The following is a 24,566-nucleotide window of genomic DNA, read 5'->3' as shown; positions in this document are numbered from 1 at the left end:
AGGGAACCACAGATAGTGCTGACTTTCATCAGGCTTTCCTCTGTGTGTCAGGCACTCTGCTGTCTACAAAGTCCTTACAAGAATTCCGTGGGTCGGGGGCAGTTGTAGCTCCATTTGACAGATGGGGAAATGGAGGATAGGGAGGTTGAATAACTTGTCCATGGTTCTCCAGCTTGGAACTGACAGAACTAGGATTCAAACCCAACCAGTGTGGCTCCGAGACACCGCTATGCAAATGGTATTCCACTTGCTTGTCCCTTCTATGGTATCGGACATAGAATTTTAAAAATGGATATGATTTTCTGGTGGCAACACGAGTGTGTGGAGACACAGAGCTGGATTGTAATCTCAGCAAAATCTCCGTGAGCCCGGCCACAGCGCCTAGCTTTTCAGCCGCCTTAGTTTCCACATGAACTAAAACAGAGTTGGTGCCGGAGTCATAGGGTTGGTGAGCAGCGCTGTGCAGAGTGTCTAGGCTGGGTTCTCCCGGGGCATTGCATTATTAGAAGATGCGGCTTCACTCAGGGTCGTCCTTATAGTATTTCTTAAAGGGGTGGGAAGGGATGCGTATTTTGAAAAAGCTCCTCTCCCGGGAGCCCTGCTGACTCAGTCAGAAGATCATGTGACTCTTGATCTCAGGGTCATGAGTTCAAGCCACATGTTGGGTGTGGAGGTTACTTAAAAATAAAATCATAAACTAAGGATATACTGTATGGTGACATAACATAATAAAAAATTATAAAAAAAATAAAATCATTTAAAAATTTATTTAAACTAAAAACAGAAACAAGAAAACAAAATAGTTCTTCCATTTCTCCCATCCCCCACCCGCCTTTTGCAACCACCAATCTGTTTTCTCTGGGAGCTTGTTTTGGTTTTTTTTTTTTTTTTTTTTTTTAAGATTTTATTTATTTGTGAGAGAGTGAGCAAGAGAGAGAGCACAGGTGACAGCGGGGTGGGGAGGGGCAGAAGGGAGAGAGAGAAATAGACTCCCCCCCCACTGAGCAGGGAGCCTGATGCAGGACTCGATCCCAGGACCCTGGGATCAGGACCTGAACTGAAGGCAGATGCTTAACTGACTGAGCCACCCAGGCGCCCGTGCCCCATGTTGTTGTTGTTTGTTTGTTTGTGTTTAGATTCCACCATGAGAGAGACCCTGTGGTATTTGTTTTTCTCTGACTCGTTTCGTTTAGCATAATGCTCTTGAGGTCCATTCATGTTGTTGCAAGTAGTAAGATTTCATTTTTTTTATGGCCGAGTAATAGTCGTGTGTGTGTGTGTGTGTGTGTGTGTGTACTCACCACATTTTCTTTATCCACTGATGGACGTTTAGGTTGCTTCTAGATCTTGGCTATTGTAAGTAATGCTGCAGGGAACATGGGGGTTCAGATATATTTTCAAATCGTGTTTTATGTTTTTTGGGGGCTTTACATACCCAATATTGGAATTCCTGGATCATATTGATAGTTCTGTTTTTAATTTTTAAGGAACCTCCGTTTTGTTTGCTATAGTGGTTGCACCAACTTGCATTTCCACCACCAGTGCACAAGGGTTCCCTTTTCTTCACATTCTCGCCAACACTTAATTCTTTTCTTTTTGTTAGTAGCCATACTAACAGGTGTGAGGTGGTATCTCATTTTGGTTTTGATTTCATTTCCCTGATGATTAATAATGTGGAACATTTTTTCATGTACCCGTTGGCCATTTGGATGCCTTTGGAAAAATGTGTGTTCAGATCTACCTATTAATTGGATTTGATTTTTTGCTGTTGAGTTGTATGAATTCTTTGTGTATTTGAGATATTAGCCTCTTACTCTGTAGATCCATGATTTACAATTATTTTCTTCCATTCGGGCACGAGAGGAGTGTTTTGTTTTTTTCCTCAGTGCGAACCACTTGCTCACAAATCAGATTTTTCTTCCTAACTCTGACTGTGGAAATAGTTTTTATAGCGTCTTAATCAAGGGAAAGTGAAATTTGATTTGTAGGCAATTTTCAGGGACTATTTTTTCTGTTAAATGGTAGGTCTGGCTTGGACAGTAAGTAAATTAGCTACTGGACCTGCTGTTTTTTTCACGTCCAGCTTTATGCTATAGAGATGTTCTGCTCACAGTGTCCCCAGAGTGTTTGTTACCAGTCCCTATAAGATAAGATGGAAATGAAGAAGGGAGGGTAGGAACTTTACGAGCTATTTGACCATATCTGAGCTTGGCTTTTAGTTTTACATGCCTTTTAAAATTTCATTTTCTAATACGTTTTTATTGGATTTCACAAATGTCCGTCCATGCGTTGGATTAGAGGTAATAATAAGTTAAAAACTGGTCCTGAGCACTGTTTCAAAGTGTTCAGAAGTAGCCATAGCTCCGGGCCAGCTGTGGGTGGTTTGTGGAATGAATCACTGAGTGCTTTTCAGACCGTTTTGATAACATAACCTGGGCAGTTGAGCAACCAGCGTTTGGTTCTGAGGAGTAATTACTGAGAAAAGTTGACAGATTCCTCAGTTGAGGAATTACTCTGAAAGAAGGAGAGAGTACTCTTGTTTTGACTGAAATCTCTTTGGTGTCAGTACCGGGGGAGTCTTAACACCTGGAGCTCAGTAATGCATTAGCGTTATTCAGTGTGAAGATTGTGTGGTGGTAATTTATTCCGGATTTCTGAGCAGCAGTAATTGAATAGGAAACTGATTGCACATCATTTGGAGTAGTAATTTCAACTAATCAAGTTTATTTGTAGGGGAAAAATAATAGCTCAAGAAGAGAGAACATTAGGAAAGACCCCAGTGAAACGTTAAGTCAGTCTTAGTGCTGAGCATCAAAAGTTTTAATTGTCAACATAATTGCAGCCTGGAGTGGGGGGGCTTGTGAGACTGGGAGGTGGAGGCAGATGTGAATGTGAGGGGAGTGCCTACAGCAGCACTTGACCTTTGTAAGTGCTCTTCGTGTTGGTATAGAGAACCATGAGCCAGCGGCCTCCATGCTCATTTTTAAAATATGTGTTTTTATGAAAATTCTAAAGCGGCTATGTGCAAATAAAATCGTACAAAAATTGACCTTATTCTTTTTTTCATTTAGACTAATCAACGGTGGCACTTTGGCTTCTGCATATCTTTACCATAAGCATGTTATCAGTATGAGAAAAATAGGAGCTCTTCTAAAAAAAAAAAAATTTGTATTTTTGATGGGTTTTCTTTTCTTTCTTTCTTTCTTTTTTTTTTTTTTTTAAGACAGAGTGAGTTTGTGTGTGGGTGGGGGGGGTGGCACAGAGAGAGAAGCCTGCACGGAGCCTGACTTGGGGCTCAGGCTCACGACCCTGAGATCATGACCTGAGCCGGACTCAAGAGTCTGATACTTAGCTGACTGAGCCACCCAGGAGCCCTGGGTTTCCTTTTCTTTCTTTCTTTTTTTTTTTTTAAAAGATTTTATTTATTTATTTGACAGAGACAGAGATAGCCAGCGAGAGAGGGAACACAAGCAGGGGGGAGTGGGAGAGGAAGAAGCAGGCTCACAGCAGAGGAGCCTGATGTGGGGCCCGATCCCATAACGCCAGGATCACGCCCTGAGCCCAAGGCAGACGCTTAACTGCTGTGCCATCCAGGCGCCCCGTGGGTTTCCTTTTCTATCCAAATCTCCTGCCAGTTCTATTTCTAAATTAATTCCTGAGAAGTAAAACATAAGCTTGTAAATTCAGAAGCCTGAAATTTGCTGTAATGTATTCACTAGCTCTTTATCTTTCTTCCTTTATAAAAATTGAAGCCAGTATATTTGATAGTATTTAAATTGCCCATGAGATCATCCCAACACAGCTATTTTCATTATCATGTATTGTCTTTCTGTCCTAGTCCACAGTTGCACATTTTTTTAAACAGAGGAATTTATTGCTTTTCAAAAGAGTTGTCATAGCTTATAGTGTCATCAGCATGAATTTAGTGCTAATGAAAATGTTGCAAAATTCAGTGTAGATAAATTTTTCTGTATTAGTAAAATAGGACTAACTTTCAAGGATTTTTGCATATCTTTGCTAACCTATTTTTTTTAAATGTGAATGATTCATATTTTCTTCTGGCTTCATATTTTTAATGTTTTAAAATACTGTCCATTATTACTTGGGTCTGAATTTTTTAAGGTGCTGATATATATATATTGGTATATGAGAAGTAAAAAGGCTTTTTGTCACTACTTTAAGACTGAAATGGACCAAGGGTTTTTTTCTCAGTAATGTTCCTCTTTTACACGGAAGTTTTTCTCCTTTTATTGAAAAGTAGTTTTGATGCTGATTCCTGTTGCTTTGACCTAATAAGTCAAAGTGGCCTTGATTTCTTTGGTCTTTCCTCTTTATATTAAAAACCAGGAAACCAGTTATTTCTCAGGAATCAAAGAGGTAGCTGACCAAAGTTTGCCTGGGTGTCCAGGTTTGCCGACACGGTTAGGGGTCCTTGATGAGTCTTGCTTCCCCCGGGGACTCTCTCAGATAAGCCATGGCCTCCAGTCTCAGGAAGATGTTTAAGTGGCTGGAAAAGGTCAGCCTGGATGTAGGGGAGCACAGATGCATGCTACCGAAACTTACTGGTGTTTCCCTCCAGCCTACTTGGTGTGACCAAAAAGGTTTGGATTGAAACCTTAATTGTTCTCAATAACCAAATATGCTTCTAAATTTAATGAATTGAACACAAAGCCCTTTTGTGTCTTCATGACTGGGCAATACAGATGGACAGTTTGGGCGGTGTTCTTGTTTTGCTTATAAAAACAGGTCTCTTCCTTGCCATGGATCAGCTGCAACTCTGTTTCCATGCTCCCTTCACTCCAGGGCCCGGCTGGCAGAAGCAGCCCCTTCCCAGGGCATTTCTGGCTAGGTTGCAGAGGGGAAGGAGATGTAAGAGAGCACACCTTGGTGCTCACGGGTTTCAGAAGCAGCTCATCCCACTTCCATGCATGTCCCTGGCCACAAGCAAGACCTGGGCCCCTAACATCTGATAAGGCAAAAGTGTATAACGTGTGGTCCACACAAAAGGTCTTCATGGGGCACTCTGTTTTGGAAACTAGCAGAAACCTCCCAGTAGTCCAGTCAGAATGATAACACATGAATTAAGTATCAGTGTTAACACAAAGAGAAATCAGATATGACAAGAAAGAAGCTATATAAGACCTCATAATTGATTGGTTATCAGCAGGAATGGAGACAGAAGACGTAAGCATTCATTGCAGCTGCATGGCCTGGTAATGGCCTTCACTGAGAGGAGCTGGATTAAGGGAGGGGGAGGGTGCAGTCTTGGACAGGGTGAGTCTGAAGTGCCATCCAGGAGGAGGTGTTGGTTAGGTCTTACTGGTGGATAGTTCAGGAGGGACACAGTGGCTGGAGAGTCGGCACCTTCATCTACCTAAAAGGGAGAGGCGACTGAATGAGACGGGTAGCGTGAGGGTGTCTGAAGGGGAAAGCTGGGGCGGAAGCCTGGGGCAGCACCTCCCGGCCTCAGTGGCAGCACTGGTGCAGCACACTGGAGTAAACAGTAGGTGCTAAGCTGCACAGCTGGCCCACAGGCCGGGGGAGATGGGTGTTCAGCACGCCTCCGTGCCGCGGTGCGCAGAGCCACGGTCATTCTCGTGGGACAAGAAGAGGAAAGAGTTGTTAAAGGGAGGTGAGGTGGATGACAAGAAGTGCTACAGAGGGCGATGTGAAGGGAAGACTGCAAGGTGCTCTCGGGGTTTGGCAGCCAGAGGGTCCTGATGACCCACAGGCGTGGCAGGGACCATGCCAGATATCAGTGAAATGAGGACTCAAAATAGACCGTAAGTACCAACAACTTAAGATTTAGTGTGTAAAGAGGATAAGAAATGGTGGTGGTGGAGGTGATCATAAGGCCGAGGGGGAATTGTTTTAGGATAAATGCAATGTGAGCTTGTTTAAAAGCCAAGAAGGAAGAAAGAATGGAAAAGGCGAGGTTAAGAATAAAGTGTGGGTTCAGGTGATACATGAAATAACGTGAGGGGTGGGATCCAAAGCCCAGCCTGGCAGGTGGAGGGGCTCATAAGAGTAGGCTAGCCCTGGGTGGGGAGTGGCAGGTGGTGGCGGGAAAAGCTGTTCCCCTCTGGTTGCATTTCCCCGAGCTGGAAGAACCTCCGGGAACATTTTTGTAGTGTAGGGCTGCTAGGGACAGAGTCGCTTAGCTTTCGTCTGTCTGAAATGTCTTCACTTTGCTTTCTTCATGGAAGGAAAGTTTTGTTGACCATAGAATTCTAGGTTGACAGGTTTTGTTTGTTTGTTTGTTTTTCTATTATTTAGCACTTTGAATCTGTGCCAGGTACCTGGGTTTTGTTTTCCTCCTTTAAAGAAGACTGAGTTTTCTCGTGGTAGACAGTTAATGTCCTGGGGGATCATTTGATCCTTTGGAAGCTTGTTTTGAAGCTTTGTTAGGATGGTTAGAGAGCTTTTACTCTGGGGCCAGTAATGCTTAGCCCTGTTTTTAGATATGGCTTTCTGGGGTCTCTCCTGATGACTCCAGGGCCTCAGAAGTCTCTTGGTTGCAGTTGGTGTGAACTGGAACATCTCCCAGCCCTGAGTGGGTTCTGGTGCTGGTTCTCTGGCCTCCTGGGGCCCTGCCCCCTGGATGTGCACAGCTTGGTATTCAGGCAGAGATGAGGGGACAGCCTCCTCCAAGAGGCTGCCTCCTCTTGGGGATTCAGCCCCACAAATCCCGGCCACCTTGGCCTCCCCAGTCTCCACTCCGTCTCTCCAAGTCCCTGAGATATCTGTGTTCTCTCTGGGCTGCACCAGGGTCTTAGAGATGCTTCCGAGTAGAAAGCCAGGACGGTTGAAGGCTCACCTTGTTTCTCTTTTTTAGGGGAATGCAGTCCACTGCCTGTTGTCTGGTGTTTAAAGTAGTTGTTTCATGAATTTTGTCCAGAGAGCTAGCTGGTTTGGTACTCATGACTCCATTAGATCAGGAATGAAAGTCTGTTTCTAATGTGTAGGGGGTATGTGTTTTTAAAAATCTTGACTGTAGGCTTCCTATTTGGAAAACCTACGAAGATAAGCAGCTGCTGGTTAGTTTACCATGCAGTAGACTTCTAGACTTTGCATTTTGCCAAGAATTCACAGTGCATTGCCTGCATTGGTGTTCCACAAGAAATTCTACTACAAGACAAGCCTGCATTAAAATGACTCACTTGGGACTCGGGCTAAAAATGAGATTCCTGGGCTCTACCCTAAATCTGCCATATTAAGATCAGCGTAATTTCTGTGTATTTTAATCTGTGAGTAGAGTTTGTTCACTGAAGTTCGAGAATCATTGTTTTGGTGAATAGACGCTCTTGAGCAGTAGACAGTAAAACAGCTGCCTGAAGATGTTAAGGCCCTAAGTCCACAAGCACCAGTTGTGTGTAGGGATGTGACAGGAGGCGGGCTCATCAGTCACTGCAGATAAGAGTTTCAGTTGGCCCCGCACCTTGGGACTCCAGTCACATAGGAGTGACACATATCCTCCAACCTAATCATTGTACCTCTCGCTGTGGGTGCAAGGAGACTGTTGGAATGTCAGAGCATATGGCAAGTAGCATGTCAGTAGTATAGGAGCCTGGGTGTTTAATTTGTAATATATTCACTGTTTGAATAATTGGGTTCTATAGTATACAGTATATATAGTATAGTATACTACAGCAAATTGAATGCTATTCAGTGCAAAGTGGAAGAATTAGAGCTCTGTATCCATATGGGCGAATGAATTACAGAAGTGCAGGATGAAGCCAAGGAAGCAGGTGGCAGAAGAGTATGTATATCATTTTGCTATTTAGAGGTAAAGTTTTTAAAAACCCACAGAAGAAATGCAGGAAATGTAGAGGAGTGGTAAGCACTGACCGGGGGCGCACGTGGGGCTCTAAGCACATTTGTAGTCCCTGAGCTGAGTAGGCAGGCACATGGGTGTTTGGGTCAGTGGGACGCACCTTTCTGTACATCCAGAGTATTTCTTGTGGAGAATTGACAAGCAGCCGGGGTGCTGCATTTAATTGCTCTAATCACCCTCATGGTAATAAAGTTGATATAAGCTAAATTTTCTTCTCTTTCACCTTGGTTTTAAAATGTTTTTTCCCCATTTATCTAGAGAAGCTGTGATATCCTCGGTCATATTACTTTTCTCTTGTATGCATTTTAGGTAGTCCTCTAAGTCACTCTTGATAGATGTGGTGTTATCTGCACTGCTCCCTGTTACCTCACCTGCTCGGGTGTCTGAACATCTCCTGCTCTCTCCTCCCCGCAGGTATTCACGACTCTGTCGGTGACCAAGCGCTCTGGGGGAAGCATCCTCCAGACCGGCTGCTGAGGTTAAGCCCCAGTGTGGATGCTGCCGCCAACACTCCAGACCACTGCCGTGTTTCCTTGCCCAAATCCAAGGGGAAGTTTTAGGAAGGGTCTTGGGCTTTGGCACCTGCATGTCCTGTGCTCATGGCACCCAAGGCCCCCTTGGATCTCCCGGGTAGGAGGTGGTGGATGGAAGGCAGGCAGCGTCCCACTGGGGTCACCGTGATGGGCTGGAGCTGACAATCGGCAGTGCATCGGCGTGGTGCGTCCATGAAGTCGCTGGCCTCAAGCCCACGCGGTGGGCAGTGATGGAACAGCTGTCGAGCAGTTTTAGCCTGAGCTTCCCTTTCTGGGTTTGCTGATTCTCACTGTTAAGCTTTCACATGTTGATTCTTTTTTTCTTTTTTCCTCCAAGGTGTAAATGATACTAGAGATGAGACATGTTAGTAGTCGATTTTTGTCTAAAAGCAAGTCTTGGCTAGATTGTGCAAGTAAGGTGCCTTGTGCGTGGAAGGCATGATTTGGTCCCTTGGAGCCTGTGTAGGCTTGTCCCGTGCAAGAGAGCTGTCCTAGGATTCCCATGTCCCGTTCTCTGTGGCAGACCTTTGAGCAGTGTCTCCCCTGATGAGTTCTCTGTCCAGAACAAGTACATTTATGGTTGAATCTGGCCGCATTTGCTCCATGTGCTACATCACCGACTATTAGTTCTATTCTGTTTAGGAAAGGAGATGGCTCCTTGGCCAGCCTGTTGGAAGTCATCCTCCCCTGCATGAACGTGCCGTAGAGGAGCATTCCCGCCGGGACTCGCCAGGGAGGCAGAGCGGCACCTTAAATGGGGAAAAACAATAAATGTTTTTCTTTATATAGTTTATTGTGTTGGTCTAAGCAGTAAGAAACATTTAACTTGTGTAATACTTTTTTGGGGTAACTCTAGCTTTAAACTAAAAACACAGACTATCACGGCCTTACTTTTCGGGTGTGTTTTGTATCTGTCCCTTCCTACGAGCTTCATTCATAGGAAAATACGTCTTCCCACACTTATGGTTTAACTCTTTTGTGGTAATGCTTTTTTAAGGAAGCTATTAATGTCATAAGTTATTATTTTTGACCACAGGTGGATGTGAAGGATTTTCACTTAAAAACCAGATGGTTTTGACTTTTTCTGTTGGGTGAATGACTGGTCCTGGCGGAATCGTGGCCGGAGTGTTCATGCCCCGTTAGCATTCCAACTCGTAGTGTCACAGAGAGGGTTAGCTCTGCAGTTCTAGATTTCTGCGTGAATGTGCCGACTATTCCAGGGTTACGTGTGGGCCACCTTGTCTCCCTCCAAGTTGGATCTGAAACTTGCGCTGTGGCCGTCAGGCCTCCCGCCAGCAGGTCACCCCGCCTCAGCCCGGATTCTCAGTGGCAACACCGAGTGGCTGATTCGCAGTACATTTCTTGGTCACCTCAGGGAACTTCTGCGTCTGCTTGGCACTTAGCAGAGCGCCTAACCCTGCCCCACACGGCTCTGCCTCACGCCTTCACCCACGCGGTTCTATGAAGACCACGGGAAGGGAGGAAGGGGGAAACTGAGGCAGTTGACTGTGTTCAGTTTTATTTATTTTTTTAATCGTTTTTTCCTCCAAGCCTGCCAGTCTCAGAAGTTAGAACAGTAGGCAGTATGATATGTTTGTGCCTAATCATGTTGCAATTCTCTCTTCTTCGTGGAACGGAACGTTCAGCCCCCACAAGGAGGATTATACTTTATAGACTTGTCCTATTTAGATTCTATAATTGCCCACTGTACTGAGATTCATATTAAATTCTATGTATTTTGTTATATATCTTCTGGAAAAAAACAATGTGAAACATTAAAAGGTATTAATATCCACTCTGTGTGCCTTCTTATCGAGTGGCGGTCGCAGGATTCTTTGCCTGAGTGTCGAATAGAGTCCGGGCTTCGTGTCGATGATGGCGAGCACTCACTGCTGAAGAAGCAGCTTGGAGGCCGCTGAGGTTTACACTTTAGTGCTGTCGGCTTTTCGGATTCCGTTTTTCAGCTTACCCTGATTTGACTGCTCGGTCCAGATCTTTAGGGCAGCAACCCCCCCACACCCCAGCTCCCTCTCAGCACTTGGTGTGTCCTTGGCTGCGCACCTCTGTCCCTTCCCCGCAGAGCAGTGTGCGGCTGTGTGATCCCTCCTTCCGCTCTGCGCCGAGCAGTCCTCGGGCATGGACCGACCGGTTATCGCCGTTGCAGCCTCCGGCCGGGGCCGGCACATCGCAGCCGTTCGGTCAGTGCTTACGTGAGCGCTGACTGTGGGCTCCATGTATCCGCTCGCGTGCGCTTCGTTTTCTTACGCATCGGTTGTTAAACAGGAACTCCTATTTTATGTTAATCCTTCACCAAAACCCTCTCCAAAGTATTTCTGTTCCATCCCGGGTGATTGCAGAGTATTCACAGCGATAGCCAAATGCGGGTTCCCACAGCCTGTGCCAGGCAGTGGGCTTGATGCGCACCGGCCGCCTTCCTGCTGCATCCTTCGTGCTTCATGCTTCATCCTTCCTCTTTCATCCTTCCTCCTTCCTCCTTCATGCTTCATGCTTCATGCTCAGACCGCTCTGTTGGGAAGTGCTCCCATCCCCAGCCGTTTCTGGATGGAGAAACAGGCTGAGGTGGGAATCCTCGCTCAGGATCGCACAGCTGGTTAGTGATAGAGCAACTATTTGAAGCAAGAGCTAGGCCTGTGACTTCCCTGGGCCCGCCTCTTGGCCACCTTTCCATGCTGCCTCCCATCCCCCTTGGCCGAATGGGAGCTTTCAGAGCTGCTGGAGCCATTCTGGGGACTCTGGCTTTTCACATGCCACGGTGCAGTGTTCTCAGCACGATTAATCAATACTTGGTCTGAGATGTTTCAGCACTGTGCCAGTTTCTTTCCACACTGTAGCCAGGATGTCATTGTTCAAACTTCCCTTGTCCCAAGCCCTCAGCATCTTCCAGAGGCCTCTAAATAGGTCCATAGTCCCCTGCCAGACACCAGGCCCGTCACCGCCTCTGACCTCTGCTTTTGTTTGCTTGTCTGCGCGCACCTGCTCTGTGCTCCAGATACACTCTTCTCCTGACCTCCCTGCTCTGGATTGCCTCCACCAAGGATTGTCTGCTCATACACTCCTTTTTTTTTTTTTTTTTTTTTTAAAGATTTTATTTATTTATTAGAGAGAGAGACAGCCAGCGAGAGAGGGAACACAAGCAGGGGGAGTGGGAGAGGAAGAAGCAGGCTCATAGCAGAAGAGCCTGATGTGGGACTCGATCCCATAACGCCGGGATCACGCCCTGAGCTGAAGGCAGACGCTTAACCGCTGTGCCACCCAGGCGCCCCTGCTCATACACTCCTCATACACTGTGTTTTCTTAGGGGACTTTGAATTTCTCCGCATGGAGACTGGTGTATGTGACTTCTCGTCTCTCTCTACCTCTCGAGAATCAGGGCTCTTCACCGCTGCCCCGCAGCTTCTTAGGACAAGGCCCTGCGGGTGCAGAAAAGCAAGTGCGCTGCAGAGGCACCTAAACCATTTCTGTGATTGGCTTGGCTGGTGGAGCCAAGGACTTGGCTCAGGGCTTGGATCAGGACTTGGCAGAGATGGCCACTTTAGGCAGCCTGTTAACCTCTTCCTCTTACCTCAGGAGAATGTTAGTGAGAGGAGAAAGGGCAGGAACATTAAAAACAGTCCACCTCAGCAGTAAGGGAAAAGGCACATTAAACTGCTTGGAGATACCATTGCATTCCAGCTACGTAGCAGATTTTGAGTCTGACAGCAGCCAAATGTTGGCAAAGATGTGGAGCAAATGGAACATTTATTTATTGCTGGCAGGAGTGTAAATTAAGTGGTACAGTCACTTTGGAAAACAGTTTGACATTACCTAGTACCAAGTTAAACGTGCATGTCCTGTTACCCGGCTGTTCCGTGCTCAGATACGTACCCAGCACAAAGGTACATCAAGGCACCAGGAGGCACGTACGAGAACATTCATGGTGCTGTTAGGAGCAGCAAAAGCCAAAACCTGGGAACAGCCCCAAGAGCCATCAGACAAGAATGGACACACGGACTGTCGTGTCTAATAAGAATACAGCAGCAAAATATATAACATAACGGGTCAGTCAGAGTGAAAAAGTCACGAAGGAATATGTACACAAACAGGCAAAGCGAAGCAAGATAGACCGACAGATGTATGTTTAGAGATAAAATTGGTGTAGACCATAAAGGAAAGCAAGAGAATAAAAATTCAAAATGAAGAATATGGCGTGTAAGCTGGTGGTTGCCTAGGAAGGAATGGAATGGAGGTAGGGTTAGGAAGGAGTACCTAGGAAGGTTTCTTTCTTTCTGGGTTTTTGTTTTGTTTTGTTTTTTAAAAAGATTTTATTTATTTGCGAGAGAGCAGGAGCTGGGGTAGGGGCAGGGGGAGAGGGACAAGTTGACTCCTCGCTGAGCACAGATCCCAACATGGGACTCTCAGGCCCTTAGCTTAAGGGACTGAGCCACCCAGGTGCCCCTAAAGGTTTCTTTCATAACCCATGTGGAGGACTTCTGCATCTGTTGTATCATTATTTATATCCTTTAGGAAAGTTCATCTGTATCTACTCAGCAGTTCTTCAGACAGCTTTAAAAGGGCAGGGCCGGGGCAGCTTGGATGTTAGCAGAATGCCCGGAGCAGGACTGTATCCACTGCTTAGGAGCTGGGTGACCGGACTCTAAGGAGAGAAAATATTTTATTGTGCTTTGCAGATCCTGTGGGGTTTTTTTTGTTTTGTTTTTACAAATGGAAGGTTTGTGGCAACCCTGTATAGTATTGATGCCGATTTTCCAACAGCATTTGCTCACTTTGTGTCACATATTGGCAATTCTTGCAGTATTTTAAACTTTTTCGTTCTTTGCTGCAGTGATCTGCCGTCTGTGATCTCTGATGTTCCTGTTGTGATGGTTTAGGGTTACCATGAACGGTGCCCACACATAGATGGGTGTGTTCTGACTGTTCCACCAACTGGCCATTCCCCTGTCTCCCCCCTCGGCCATGAGACCCAGAAATTCTGGAAATGAAGCCAGTTAATGCTACAGTGACCTCTGCATGTTCAAGTGAAAGGAAGAGTCACGTGTTTCTCACTTTAAATTAAAAAAAAACTGGAAATGATGAAACTCAGTGAGGAAGGCATGCCAAAAGCTAAGATAGGGCCAAAAGTGCGGCCTCTTGCACCAAACAGTTAACCAAGGTGTGAATGCAGAGGAAGAGTTCGTGAGGGACATTTGAAGTGCTGCTCCAGGGAAGACAGGAGTGCGAAGGAAGCGGAACAGCCTTGCTGACGGGAGAAAGTTTGGTCTGGATTGAAGAGGAAACCAGCCATATCGTTCCCTTAAGCCAGAGCCTAACTGGAGCAAGGCCCTCACTCTCTTCAATTCTGTGAAGGTTGAGAGAGGGGACGCAGCTGCAGAAGAAAAGTTTGAAGCTAGAAGGGGTTGGTTCATGAGGTTTAAGGAGAGAAGCCGTCTCCATAACAGAAACAAAGAAAGTGGGTTCTTGACATAGAATCTACTCCCCGTGAAGATGCTGTGAAGATTGTTGAAATGACGGCAAAGCTTTTAGAATATTACATAGTTAATAACACAGTGGCTGAGTTTGAGAGAATTAACTCCCAATTATGGAAAAGTTCTCCTGCGGTTAAAAAGCTACCAGACGGGCATCTCGGTGCCCGACTCTTGGTTTTAGCTCAGGTCATGATCTCAGGGCCAAGAGATCATGCCCCCTATTGGGCTCTATGCTGAGCATGGAACCTGCTTGGGATTCTCTCTCTCTTTCACCCTCTGCTCCTCCCCATCCCCATGCGTGCACTCTCTCTTTAAAAGAAAAAAAAATGCTGGGGCATCTGGGTGGCTCAGTCGCTTGTCTGCCTTCGTATCAGTTCATGATCTTGGATCCTGGGATTGAGCCCCGCATCGGGTTCCCTGCTCAGTGGGGAGTTTGCTTCTCTCTCTCTCCCTCTGCCCCTCCTCACTGCTTGTTCTCTCTCTCTCTCTCTGTCAAATAAATAAATAAAATCTTTTTAAAAAAATAAATTTTTAAGAAGTGCTACCAGACGGCATCTCATGCTACAGAGAAGTCATTTGTGAAGAGTCAATCAATGCGACAAACTTCAGTATCTTATTTTAAGAAATCCCTACAGCCACCTCAACCTTCAGCAGCCACCACGCTGATCAGTCAGCAGCCACCAACATCAAAGCAAGACCCTCCACCAGCAAAAAGATTATGGCTCGCTGGAAGCTCAGATGACAGTGGTTTTATCAATAAAATGTTTTTAAATTTAGGTGTGTACTTTGTTTTCTTTCTGACATAATGCTATTGCATACTTAGAACATAACTTACATGTACCGAGAAGCCAAAAATTTATTGACTCACTGTGTTGTGATAGTCACCAGATTGCAGTGGCCTGGAACCGGACCCACAATATCTCCGAGGTATGCCCGAATAGCAGAAGGCCTTTCCCGACCATCACTCACCACGAGTCCATCCCTGATAAAGAGATCCAGGAATGGGCAAAACATAAACTTAAGTTTTGGGGTAATCTGTGATGTAAGTTTTGGGGTATTAGATGATGGGAGTTGGAGAGGGAGAGGGAGGTCATAGAGAAACAGGCCAAGTCTCTTCCCTTGAACCCACTTTAAGATTTTTTAAATTTATTTGACAGAGAAACAGCCAGCGAGAGAGGGAACACAAGCAGGGGGAGAGGGAGAAGCAGGCTCCCAGCAGAGGAGCCCGATGTGGGGCTCTATCCCAGAACTCCGGGATCACGCCCTGAGCCGAAGGCAGACGCTTAATGACTGAGCCACCCAGGCGCCCCCCCTTGAGCCCACTTTAAATCAGAGCACTCAACTGTCAATATTTTGTAAGATTTTATTTAGAAAAATAACTTTTTTTTTTTTAAGTTTTTAAATTTGAAATTCCACTGCAAGGAAGCGGGGTTTTACTGCAGAACCTTTCCTGCCAATGCTCCATAGCTCTGGCACCATACACCGTCCTCTGGGCACTCTTGGGAGTCTCCCAAGATGCTGAGCAGAGCAGGGTTGGGGTGTTTCTGGATCCTCGGGTCAGCTGTGAATGGGACCCCACCATGAATAGCCTTATTATAGTCGTGTGCCTCTCAGGTACTATTTCATAGTATTTGAGATTGGAAAGGGAGGTCAGCCCCTCCAAGTCCGATTATAGGTGCAGAAACCGAGGCTAGACCTGAAGCTACCTCAACATCAAGGTCAAGGTTAAACAGCTCAACACAGAGCTGGGACCAGAAGCCACTCTGGCTTCCAGCCGAGTGCATTCCCACAGCACGGTGCTGCTTTGTTTCTGCCGCCTTCTCCTTGTAGATGCTTCCACGTGCCCAGCGACACCAGCCGTGTAAGCACAGTCTTGATTGCAGGGAAACTGATGGGCACAGTAGCATGTGTTGACTCAGAAAGAGCCCACAGACAGGTCCTTGGCCCCGTGGTCGGCACACAGTAGGTGTGCAGGAACGCATGCTGACGGACTGTAGTGAGCAGGGCAGGAGCCCATGGTGTTGGCCTCCCTGCGTGTATGATGGGGATACCTTCTTGTATGTCAGGAAAATGAGGTAGAGCCTGCCTAATAATTGCAAAAGTGAGGATCCTGGCTGAGTGCTGAACGAATGAAGAGACCAGGGACACCATTGAATGCTCCTTACATCCAAGGCGCAGTGGATACGAAGTGAATGAACACGATGATGTTTAGTTTATGTGTCAACTTGACTGGGTCGTGGGATGCCCAGATATTTGGCTAAACGTTATTTCTGGGTGTGGTGTGAGGGTGTTTCTGAAGGAGATTAGCAGCGAATCAGGGGACTTAGAACAGCAGTTTGCTCCCCCCCGTGGGGGTGGGCACCGTCAATCCATTGAGGGCCTTAGTAGAGGGAGAATTTGACTTGTCCTCCCTGATGGCTTGCGCTGGGATATCCGTCTTCTCCTGCCCTTGGTGCTCCTGGTTCTCAGACCTTCGGACTCGGACCGAACTACACCGCGGGCTTTCCCGGCTCTCTCCAGCTTGCCTGTGGCAGATCCTGGGACTTCTTGGCCTCCATAATGGCATGAGCCAATTTCTTATAAGAAATCTTTTCCTATGCATATATCCTGTGGGTCTAGTTTCTCTGGAGAACTCAGACTAAAACTCTGAAGCTGTGTGTGGTCCGGTAGGGTGGTTGAGTGTACACAGTTCTTTCATTTCTTCAAAAACGGCCAGGCAGAGCCTCAGTTAAGTGTCTGCCTTCAGCTCAGGTCATGGTCCTGAGGTCCTGGGATCAAGCCCCACATCAGGCTCTGTGCTCTGTGGGGAGTCTGCTTCTTATTGTCCCTCTGCCCCCCACCCCCGCTCATTCTCTCTGTCTGTCTCTTAAATAAATAAAATCTTTTTAAAAATGTCATTCAGCAGAAACGGTTCTAGGCAGAATTCAGCAGTAAACAAAACAATAATCCTGTATTCCATAGTTGAGGGAAACAGGCAAAATAAATAAATAAATAAATTCCATAGAATGTTCGCTGGTGTTAAGTGCCAGGGAGAAAAATCTAAGCAGGGAAGGAGATGAGGGGAGGTGGTGAGGCACAGGGAATGGGATTTTAAACTAAGGTGGTTAGGGAAGACCCCATTGAGAAGGTGACATTTGAAGACTCAGAGAAGGTGAGGGAGAGGTACTGGGGCAAGGAGCATTCCAGCAGAGACATCAGCAAGTGTAAAGACCCTGAGGCAGTGTATGACTGCAGTGTTGAGGGGATAACTAAGCAGGGTGCAGTCGAGTGAGCCAGGGGGGAAGAGTGAGTCAAGGTCAGAGAACAGGGAGAGGGGCAGGCCATGTAGGCTCTTTCTGGTTAGAGGAACTGGGCACTGTTGGGAGCCGAGGGAGGGCTCTGAGCAGAGGAGGAGCCAGACCCCACTTACAGATTATCAGGAGCACAGTGGTGGCCGGGTGGAGGGCAGCCTGAGGCCTTGGGTGAGGGGAGACTACTGAGCAATCCAGGGGAGAGACGATGATGTCTGAGGCCAGAGTGGTAGCGCTAGCTGTGATGAGTGAGTTCTGTTGGAACATAATTTAAGAGGAGAACCGATGGGATTTAACGTCGAATTGGCTGTAGGGAGGGAAGCTCCGGACAACTCCGGCATTTTGGACTTCAGCAACTGGAAGGATTGAGGCTGGAGGTGCTCTTTCACCTGAGACGGGAGGACTGGGAGGAGGGTGGTTTCCGGGGTCTATCAGATGCTCGAGCATCGGGTGCCGAGTTGGAGATGCCTAGTAGACAGCCGAGTCGAGATGTCGAGTAGGAAGGTGAGCACAGGAGTCTGCAGCTCAGGGTAGAGCGTTGGCGGTCAGAGCATCAGCCCAGAGCGGGGGAGGTTTCAAGTCCGAGAGTGATGAGACCCCAGGGCACGAGTGCAGAGAACAAAGAGGAAAGCTCTGCTGGAAGCCAGCAGTGGCCCCACAGGAGAACAGAGCGGGGTGGGAGGATCCCTGGGGATCCTCTCTGCGACGAGGGATGGCAGGTGTTAGATCCACGAACATGAGGCTGGGAAAGGACATCCCGGGCAGACAACCAGACTCGACGTGGAGACAAAGTGAAAGATGGGAGGGCCGAGAGGTGAGTTGTAAGCAGCCTGTGGAAGGTCCCCAGCAGGCCAGCGCTCGTGGAAGGCATCCTGGGGCCTCGGGGAGCGGGGAAGGAGCACAAGGGCAGGACTGGGGTGGGGCTGAGGGGAGTGAGGCCCGCTCACTCAGGGCCTCCTGAGCGCGGGACTCGAATTCGCCCCCTCAGCTCCTCGTGCTCCTCACCCCGCCCCGAGCACCCAATAGGCAGTCAGGCTCGGGCAGATGAACGCCCTACCCGCTCCCCACCAAGGCCGCAGGGTTTGAATTGCGGCCACGTTATCTGTTGCTTAACCTCGCTCTGCCTCAGTTCCCTCATCTGTCAAATGGGGGTGTTGAGTGTACCTTCCGAGGGTGCCTGTGAGGTTGAGAAACCTCAAGTGCTTGGAATACCACCTTCCTATGCGGAGAGTAGGCATGTGGAAAAACTGACGGCTGCTATGACGGGATTTGTCAGAATGAAGAACGGGAAGGAGGTTGGAGAGACGGATTCGTGGGCAGCTGCAGGTCAGAGCAAGAGACAGAGGGAACCCGAAAAGGCAGTTGCCGCAGACAGGCTGAGGTGGTGGGTATTATGGAGAGAAGAGCCCTAAGTTCTGGGGGACACGGCAGTGTGTCATTCCATAGCTCAGTATACATTTCCCACTGCGCACTTGAACTGTTCTCAGAGCTGGCTTGATTGGAAAGCAAGGGCAAGTCTAATCTTCAGAAGGGACTCCAGGGGACAGAGGAGATGGGCGTAAGCTCAATCTCTCAATCCATAGCTTCTAGTCGGGCACTTCAACCAAGCCTAACGCAGGTCATCTGTTGGCCTGGAAGGTTTCACAGGTGATGTAGGGGCTGTCGGTCTAGAGACGGGATTTAGGCTGTGTGCCCAGCAGGGCAAGGATTACCGCTGTTGCCCAGGGAGTGCCTGACCCCTGGATCCCTCAGCAAAGAGTGAGGACTGAGCCCCGTGAGCTTCTGGGCAAGTCCTCTTGCTGTGTGGGTTGCAGGCCAGGCCCTGAATTCCTGGTGGGAGCAGTGCCTGCCCCTGGGCTGGGTCTCCCCAGAGAAGGGAGCAGCTCATTCCTTGCGTATCGGTTTGCTAGGGCTGCCATGTTGAAAGGCAACACGCTGGGGAGTTTAAACACTAGAAATGTGTTTTCTCACAGTTCTGAAGTCTAGAAATCCAAGATCAAGGTGCTGGCAGGTTCGATTTCTTCCAAGACTTCTCTCCTTGACTCATAGACAGCCACCTTCTTGCTGGTTCCTTTCATGGCTTTTCTCTGTGCACGGGTCCGTGGTGTCTCTGTGTAACCAAATTTCATCTTCTCTCAGGACACCAGTCATATTGTATGAGGGCCCATCCATATGACCTCATGTAACCTTAACTATCTCTGTAAAAGTCTTGTCTCCAAATATTGTTACATTCTGAGGTTAAGACTGAAACATGAGTTTTAGGGAGGACATGGTTCAGCCCCTGACGTGTTCATTTTCAAATATTTGAGTGCCCTGTGCTAGACTTGTGTTGATGTTGAACTGAAAAGACAAATGATACTGGTTTCCTTTCTTTGTCAGAACCCTCGGGACTGTTGTACGCATTGTTTGGGTGAGAAAGACGAGGTTCAGAGTCAGGCATCCAGTCATTTGTCCAAGCTCCCAGGGCTTGTCAGTAGCACAAAGAGAAGGTGTGCCCCCTGGTGTCCATATGTGTGCAGTTACTTTTACTGGAACACAGACTATTTGCTTGAATGAGTAAGTCCACAGAGCCAAAAAGTTGCAGTACTTGCCAATCAAGAGAGAAGGACAGGGGCGCCTGGGTGGCTCAGTCGTTAAGCGTCTGCCTTCGGCTCAGGGCGTGATCCCGGCATTCTGGGATCGAGCCCCACATCAGGCTCCTCTGCTGGGAGCCTGCTTCTTCCACTCCCACTTCCCCTGCTTGTGTTCCCTCTCTCGCTGGCTGTCTCTCTCTGTCAAATAAATAAAAAATCTTAAAAAAAAAAAAAAAGAGAGAAGGACAGACAGTTTGGCAGATGGTACTGAGAAAACTCCATCACTATACGTGTCTAACACCCTCTAACAGAGGTAGCATTGAAACAGATTAAAGACCTCAGTGCGTGCGTATGTACAAACATAAAGTGTGTATGGTCATGTAGGAAAATATCTCTGTGACCTGGAGGCAGGGAAGGGCTTCTAAACCGCCCTGTCAACAGATGAATCACAGGCACAAACACTGAATGGACATTACAGGTTCTGACCCAAAAGACCACCATGGAAATGAGGTCGTAGAGACCCAGCAAAATGGGGAAAAGACAACTTCCAGCATCTAAAACTGACAAGGGACTTAGACCCCCAGAAACCAAGGAATTCTGCCCAACCCTCAAGAAGATGGGGCGCCTGAAAGAAAACAGGTGGAGGACACTGAGCTGGTTACTCCATGAAGAGTCCCCCAAGACAGGATAGGTGTGCGAACTGGCGAGTATCTAAGAGGTGAACGGAAATGACGAGAGATCACGTTAGCCTCGTGAGATCTGCTGATGTCAGAAGCTGACTGATGCCAAACAAGGGGACTCCCAGGCTGTGCTGATGCGAGTTGAGACAGACCAGCACCGGGTACTGTACCCCGTAACCCGGCCGTCCTGCTCCGCAACACCAGCCCTAGAGAGTTCTCGACACAGCCATAAGGGAGCGTGCCTAACTGTGTCCACTGTAGCATCACTCTAGCGTGGAAACAGCCCACGGGAAGGGGATTTTGGGGATGAGTGCCCCCTCCAGGGGATGGTGTGGTGATTGGCTGCATCACAGGCACTTTCCTTCCCAGGCCTGCCTTCTGTAGTGAATTTGAGCCTAATGGTGAAATGAATTTCTCATGGTGAAGTGAAGAGATAAGAAAATGATTAAGGATGTAATTGCCTTGCCTCCTGTGTGGCTCATGGAGTTTAATGACTGCCTTATTATAAATTTCTTTTTTTCGAATCTAGTGGCACTCTGCCTGGATCCATATCCAGGACCATTAAGCAAAGGAAGGGAAGGAAAGGCCATCAGCAGCAGATGAGGGCTGGGCCTGCCAGGGCTCGTCCACGCGGGTGTGGTCAGGCAGCTCTGGGAGACTGGCGTGGGGGCTTTCCCGCAGCCACATGCAGAATTGCAAGAGCTGTGCTTCCTAAGGGCTTTGTTTGCGGTCACTGTCATCGACTCTGCTCTCCCCTGACCTCTGAAATAAGAAGGAAGCTCTAGTAGACGCACCCACTCCACGGCACACCATCGGAGCACAGCTGGACCCGAGAGAACCTCTGGGCGTTGGCACATGCACAGACCATGGACAGACAGTCTGCTCTCTTCAGCAAATAAAGTGCAAAGGGGGAACAACAGGATGGAAGGAAGCTGATCCCTGCGTGATCAGGCCCCAAGCCCCCTGCCCACCTCTAACTGCTGGATAAGAGAGAAAGAAGTATGTGTGTGGCTCCCTTTCTGAAGATGCGGCTCTCGGGCTGGGGGTGGGGGTGGGGCTCTCTGATAGAGCAGCTGAGCCTGTACTCCAGCTAATACAGCCGCGTCAATCATTTTTTCAGAGAATATTTGATGATATGAGAAAAGGCTTCTAGTGTATAGCTCAGTAGACAAAAGCAAGATTCTTAGAGCACTGAAGCTACTCCGTGTGATGACATAACGGTGGACCCATGTCCTTATACATTTGTCCAAACCCATAGAAGATGCAACACCAAGCATGAACCCCAATGGAAACTTTGGACTCTGGGTGATGATTCTGTGTCAATCACAGGTTCATGGATTGTAGTGAATGTCCCACTCTGGCAGGGGATGTTGGAATCGGGGGAGGCTCTGTGTGTGTGTGTGTGTGTGTGTGTAGGGGCAGGGGTTATGTGGGAAATCTCTGTCTCTTCCGCTCAATTTTGCTGGGAACCTAAAACTAAGAAATCAAGTCCATTAAAAAAGAAAAGAAAAGAAAACACAGCTGCATAGATGTACGCCAAGTATGAAGACCCACTCATTTTTCTGTGGCCTGGCCTTACTCTTCTCATGGCTTGCCGAGAGGTCCACGTGTTACTTTGAAGGCAGCCCCTGGGACACGGAGTTCTTTGTGCCTCGTGAATAATGGTCTGTGTAAGGTGTGCAGACAGGTTCTCAGGGCTCAGCTGGGCCGCAAGCTCTCGTGATCCCTGCCGCTGATGAATGAGCAGGGGTCCAGGACATAGGACAGTCAGGTCTGTCACTCAGTGAGGATCCTGTGGCTCTGGCAGCTGCAGGCACTTCTGAGCCTGTTTTCATTGGACCCTGTGAAATTGGCCCTGGAGGCACCCTGTGCGGTGGGCACCACGCCCCACGTCTCCTGAACCCAGCACTGCTCACAGGAGCTGTGCCCGCTCTGCGTCCTCAGGGTTCCTCTGGAGAGGCTGCGAGCATCTCCCGAAGTCTGGATTCGGGTAGGGATGATGACAGTCGGTGGTTCTCTCTCAGTTGTGTTCATTAGATTCCTGAGGTGTTGTGTCTGAGGAGAATGAGAGCGTTAATTGTATTTATAATGAAATCCATTAGTGCATAAGTAAAATGCATGAATATTCTATTCGTCACTATCAAGCGCCACCAGCCGGGCCCACGCTGCCTGCGCGAGAGTTTGGGGTCGCCGCTTCATTTCTGCAACTTCTCTGCTGCTTTACTGAGACACACACGGGGGCCCACGGGCACTCGCGCAGGCACGTGCATGCACCTCTGCAGGCACGCGTGTGTGCACCCCTGCACCGAGGTTCCTCATGCAGCGGGAAACAGGATGGTCTTCAGATGATGCGCTCTTTCTGGAAGCAAATACAGGTCAGGCATGATGTGACAGAAGCTCCATCACGTGGGGGCAACAGTAGAGATGGGCTCACACACTTCTGCCGTTCTGCGGGAGACAGCAGGCCCGGGTCCCACCTGCAGATTCCCGTGACGGCCGGGGCTGTGCCCGCCATCTGGGCTCCCCTTCCTTCCCAGGGAGAGGGTGCTGGGGAGGGGCTGCTCCAACGGGAGGCCTGGATCTGAACTAGGTGCTTCCAGCCTCTGACACTGGTCATTGCTTGCGGGCGGACGAGAGAGGGAGGGAAGACTGCCCACCCCCGCAGAGAGCAGGGCTGCGAGCAGGTCCTGTGTGCGCCATCTCTGTGCATTTACCTAACACTCTACTTTAATAAAGTGATCCACCCCTTCTTTCAAGCATGAACATATGCATGTATGTAATCTCTATACCCATTGTGGGGCTTGAACTCAGACCCTGAGACCAAGAGTCGCAAGGGTCTACCCACTGAGCCAGCCAGGAGCCCCTGAACACATTTATCAGAAAAGAAAACCATATATTGAAATCCTAAAGGGAAACCAGCCTCACTTGCCATAAATTGATGTTAATTTTTTTAAGATAAATGCAAAAACGCATATTGCGTATGCCTGCAGTGCATGAGATATTTCTGGAAGGCCACATAAGAGGCACATAGTGATTGCCTGAGAGAGGAGAGCTGATGGCTAGAGACGGGGTTAGGGGACCACTTTGAGTGACTATTCCTGTGTAATTCCATTTATACCTTCTGCCTTTGGACTTAAACAAAGACAAATAGTTTGAAAAAATGCAGTGAAAACAGAACATTGGCATCGCCTCCTGAAGGTGCTGAGCCTCGGCCTCTCTGTGATAAAGAGGATTAGGGAGCGGAGGGAGGCGGTGAGGAGACGAGAGCATCCAGCTGAGACTTTCTCTTTGATGTAATCAAAGAACAAAAACTGTAAGAACGGTCTTCCCACTCTGTTACTCCTGCTGTTCCGTTCCATCCGTTGTCAAGCTCCCTGCCAGCCCTCAGCATCCGGGCCCTGACTTGTGGTCAGCATTGTTGCAGGAACAGAACAGGCTCCAGGAAGTCAGAACTGAAAGCCGGCTTAGAGGCTTCCAACCTAATATTCCTGACCGGGCTCACGCATCCTCAAGGACACCTGTGAACATGCAAGATTTTATGCTCATGTCTATTTTCCAGGGAGATGGTGCCTGGTCTTTCTCAGCCTTGCAAAGGATTCTGTGGTTTCTAAAAGCCACTCACTTTGCAGAAGCAGAAACTGAAGGTCGGGAAGGAGTGACTTCTCCAAGGATATGCAGCTCATGCCTGGCGGTGGCGTTGGACCCAAGGCTCTTGGTCTCTCTCAGCAGACGCTCCTTGGATGCATTAGCAAGTTGAGGACACAGAGGATCCTAGATCTTGAGCTGGAGGGAAGAACCTGCAAGGACCCATTTTGTCCAGTGCTCTGCCTTCGAGCAGGCGAGGGCTTCCCAGCCTAGATTTCTGAAGGAAGCTTGGAGGACTGGAGAAGCTAGGTGGCCTTGAGGATCCTCATGGCTCTAGCATTTACACAGTGATCAGATGTCATGCTCATGCAAAGCAAAGCAACCTGAGTTGCTCTGACCACGGGGAAATGGGAATTTCTGACCTCACCGACCGCTGGGGACGGATGTGGCACTGGTGGCTTGCACTCCAAGGTGCCTTTGCCATTCAGATTGCGTCCTGTTCCAGACGCTAAGATTAGAGTGTACATCAGACCTAGTTTTTCTGTAACTTTGAAGGTCGTGTCTCCACTAGAAAGTGGAGATGTGGGG

General features: G+C 48.2%; 1 protein-coding gene across 6 annotated transcripts in view; it reads left to right on the top strand.

Moving 5' to 3' along the window:
* Nucleotides 1-24,566, top strand: part of TXNRD1 (thioredoxin reductase 1) — a 211,143-nt gene that overhangs the window by 122,937 nt on the left and 63,640 nt on the right. For 3 of the 6 annotated variants that reach the window (XM_048217926.2, XM_026499771.4, XM_026499772.4), the window contains one exon: nucleotides 8,249-10,162. The exons of the other annotated variants lie outside the window; for them this stretch is intronic. In XM_048217926.2, coding sequence (XP_048073883.1) covers nucleotides 8,249-8,311 — 63 coding nt within the window. In that variant the 3' untranslated portion in view covers nucleotides 8,312-10,162. Of the gene's footprint in view, nucleotides 1-8,248; nucleotides 10,163-24,566 lie in introns of those variants that run through there. 6 annotated transcript variants of the gene reach the window in all.

Source organism: Ursus arctos, unplaced genomic scaffold, assembly GCF_023065955.2.
Source record: "Ursus arctos isolate Adak ecotype North America unplaced genomic scaffold, UrsArc2.0 scaffold_21, whole genome shotgun sequence".
Classification (NCBI taxonomy): domain Eukaryota; kingdom Metazoa; phylum Chordata; class Mammalia; order Carnivora; family Ursidae; genus Ursus; species Ursus arctos.
This window is presented reverse-complemented; position numbering and strand designations above follow the sequence as displayed.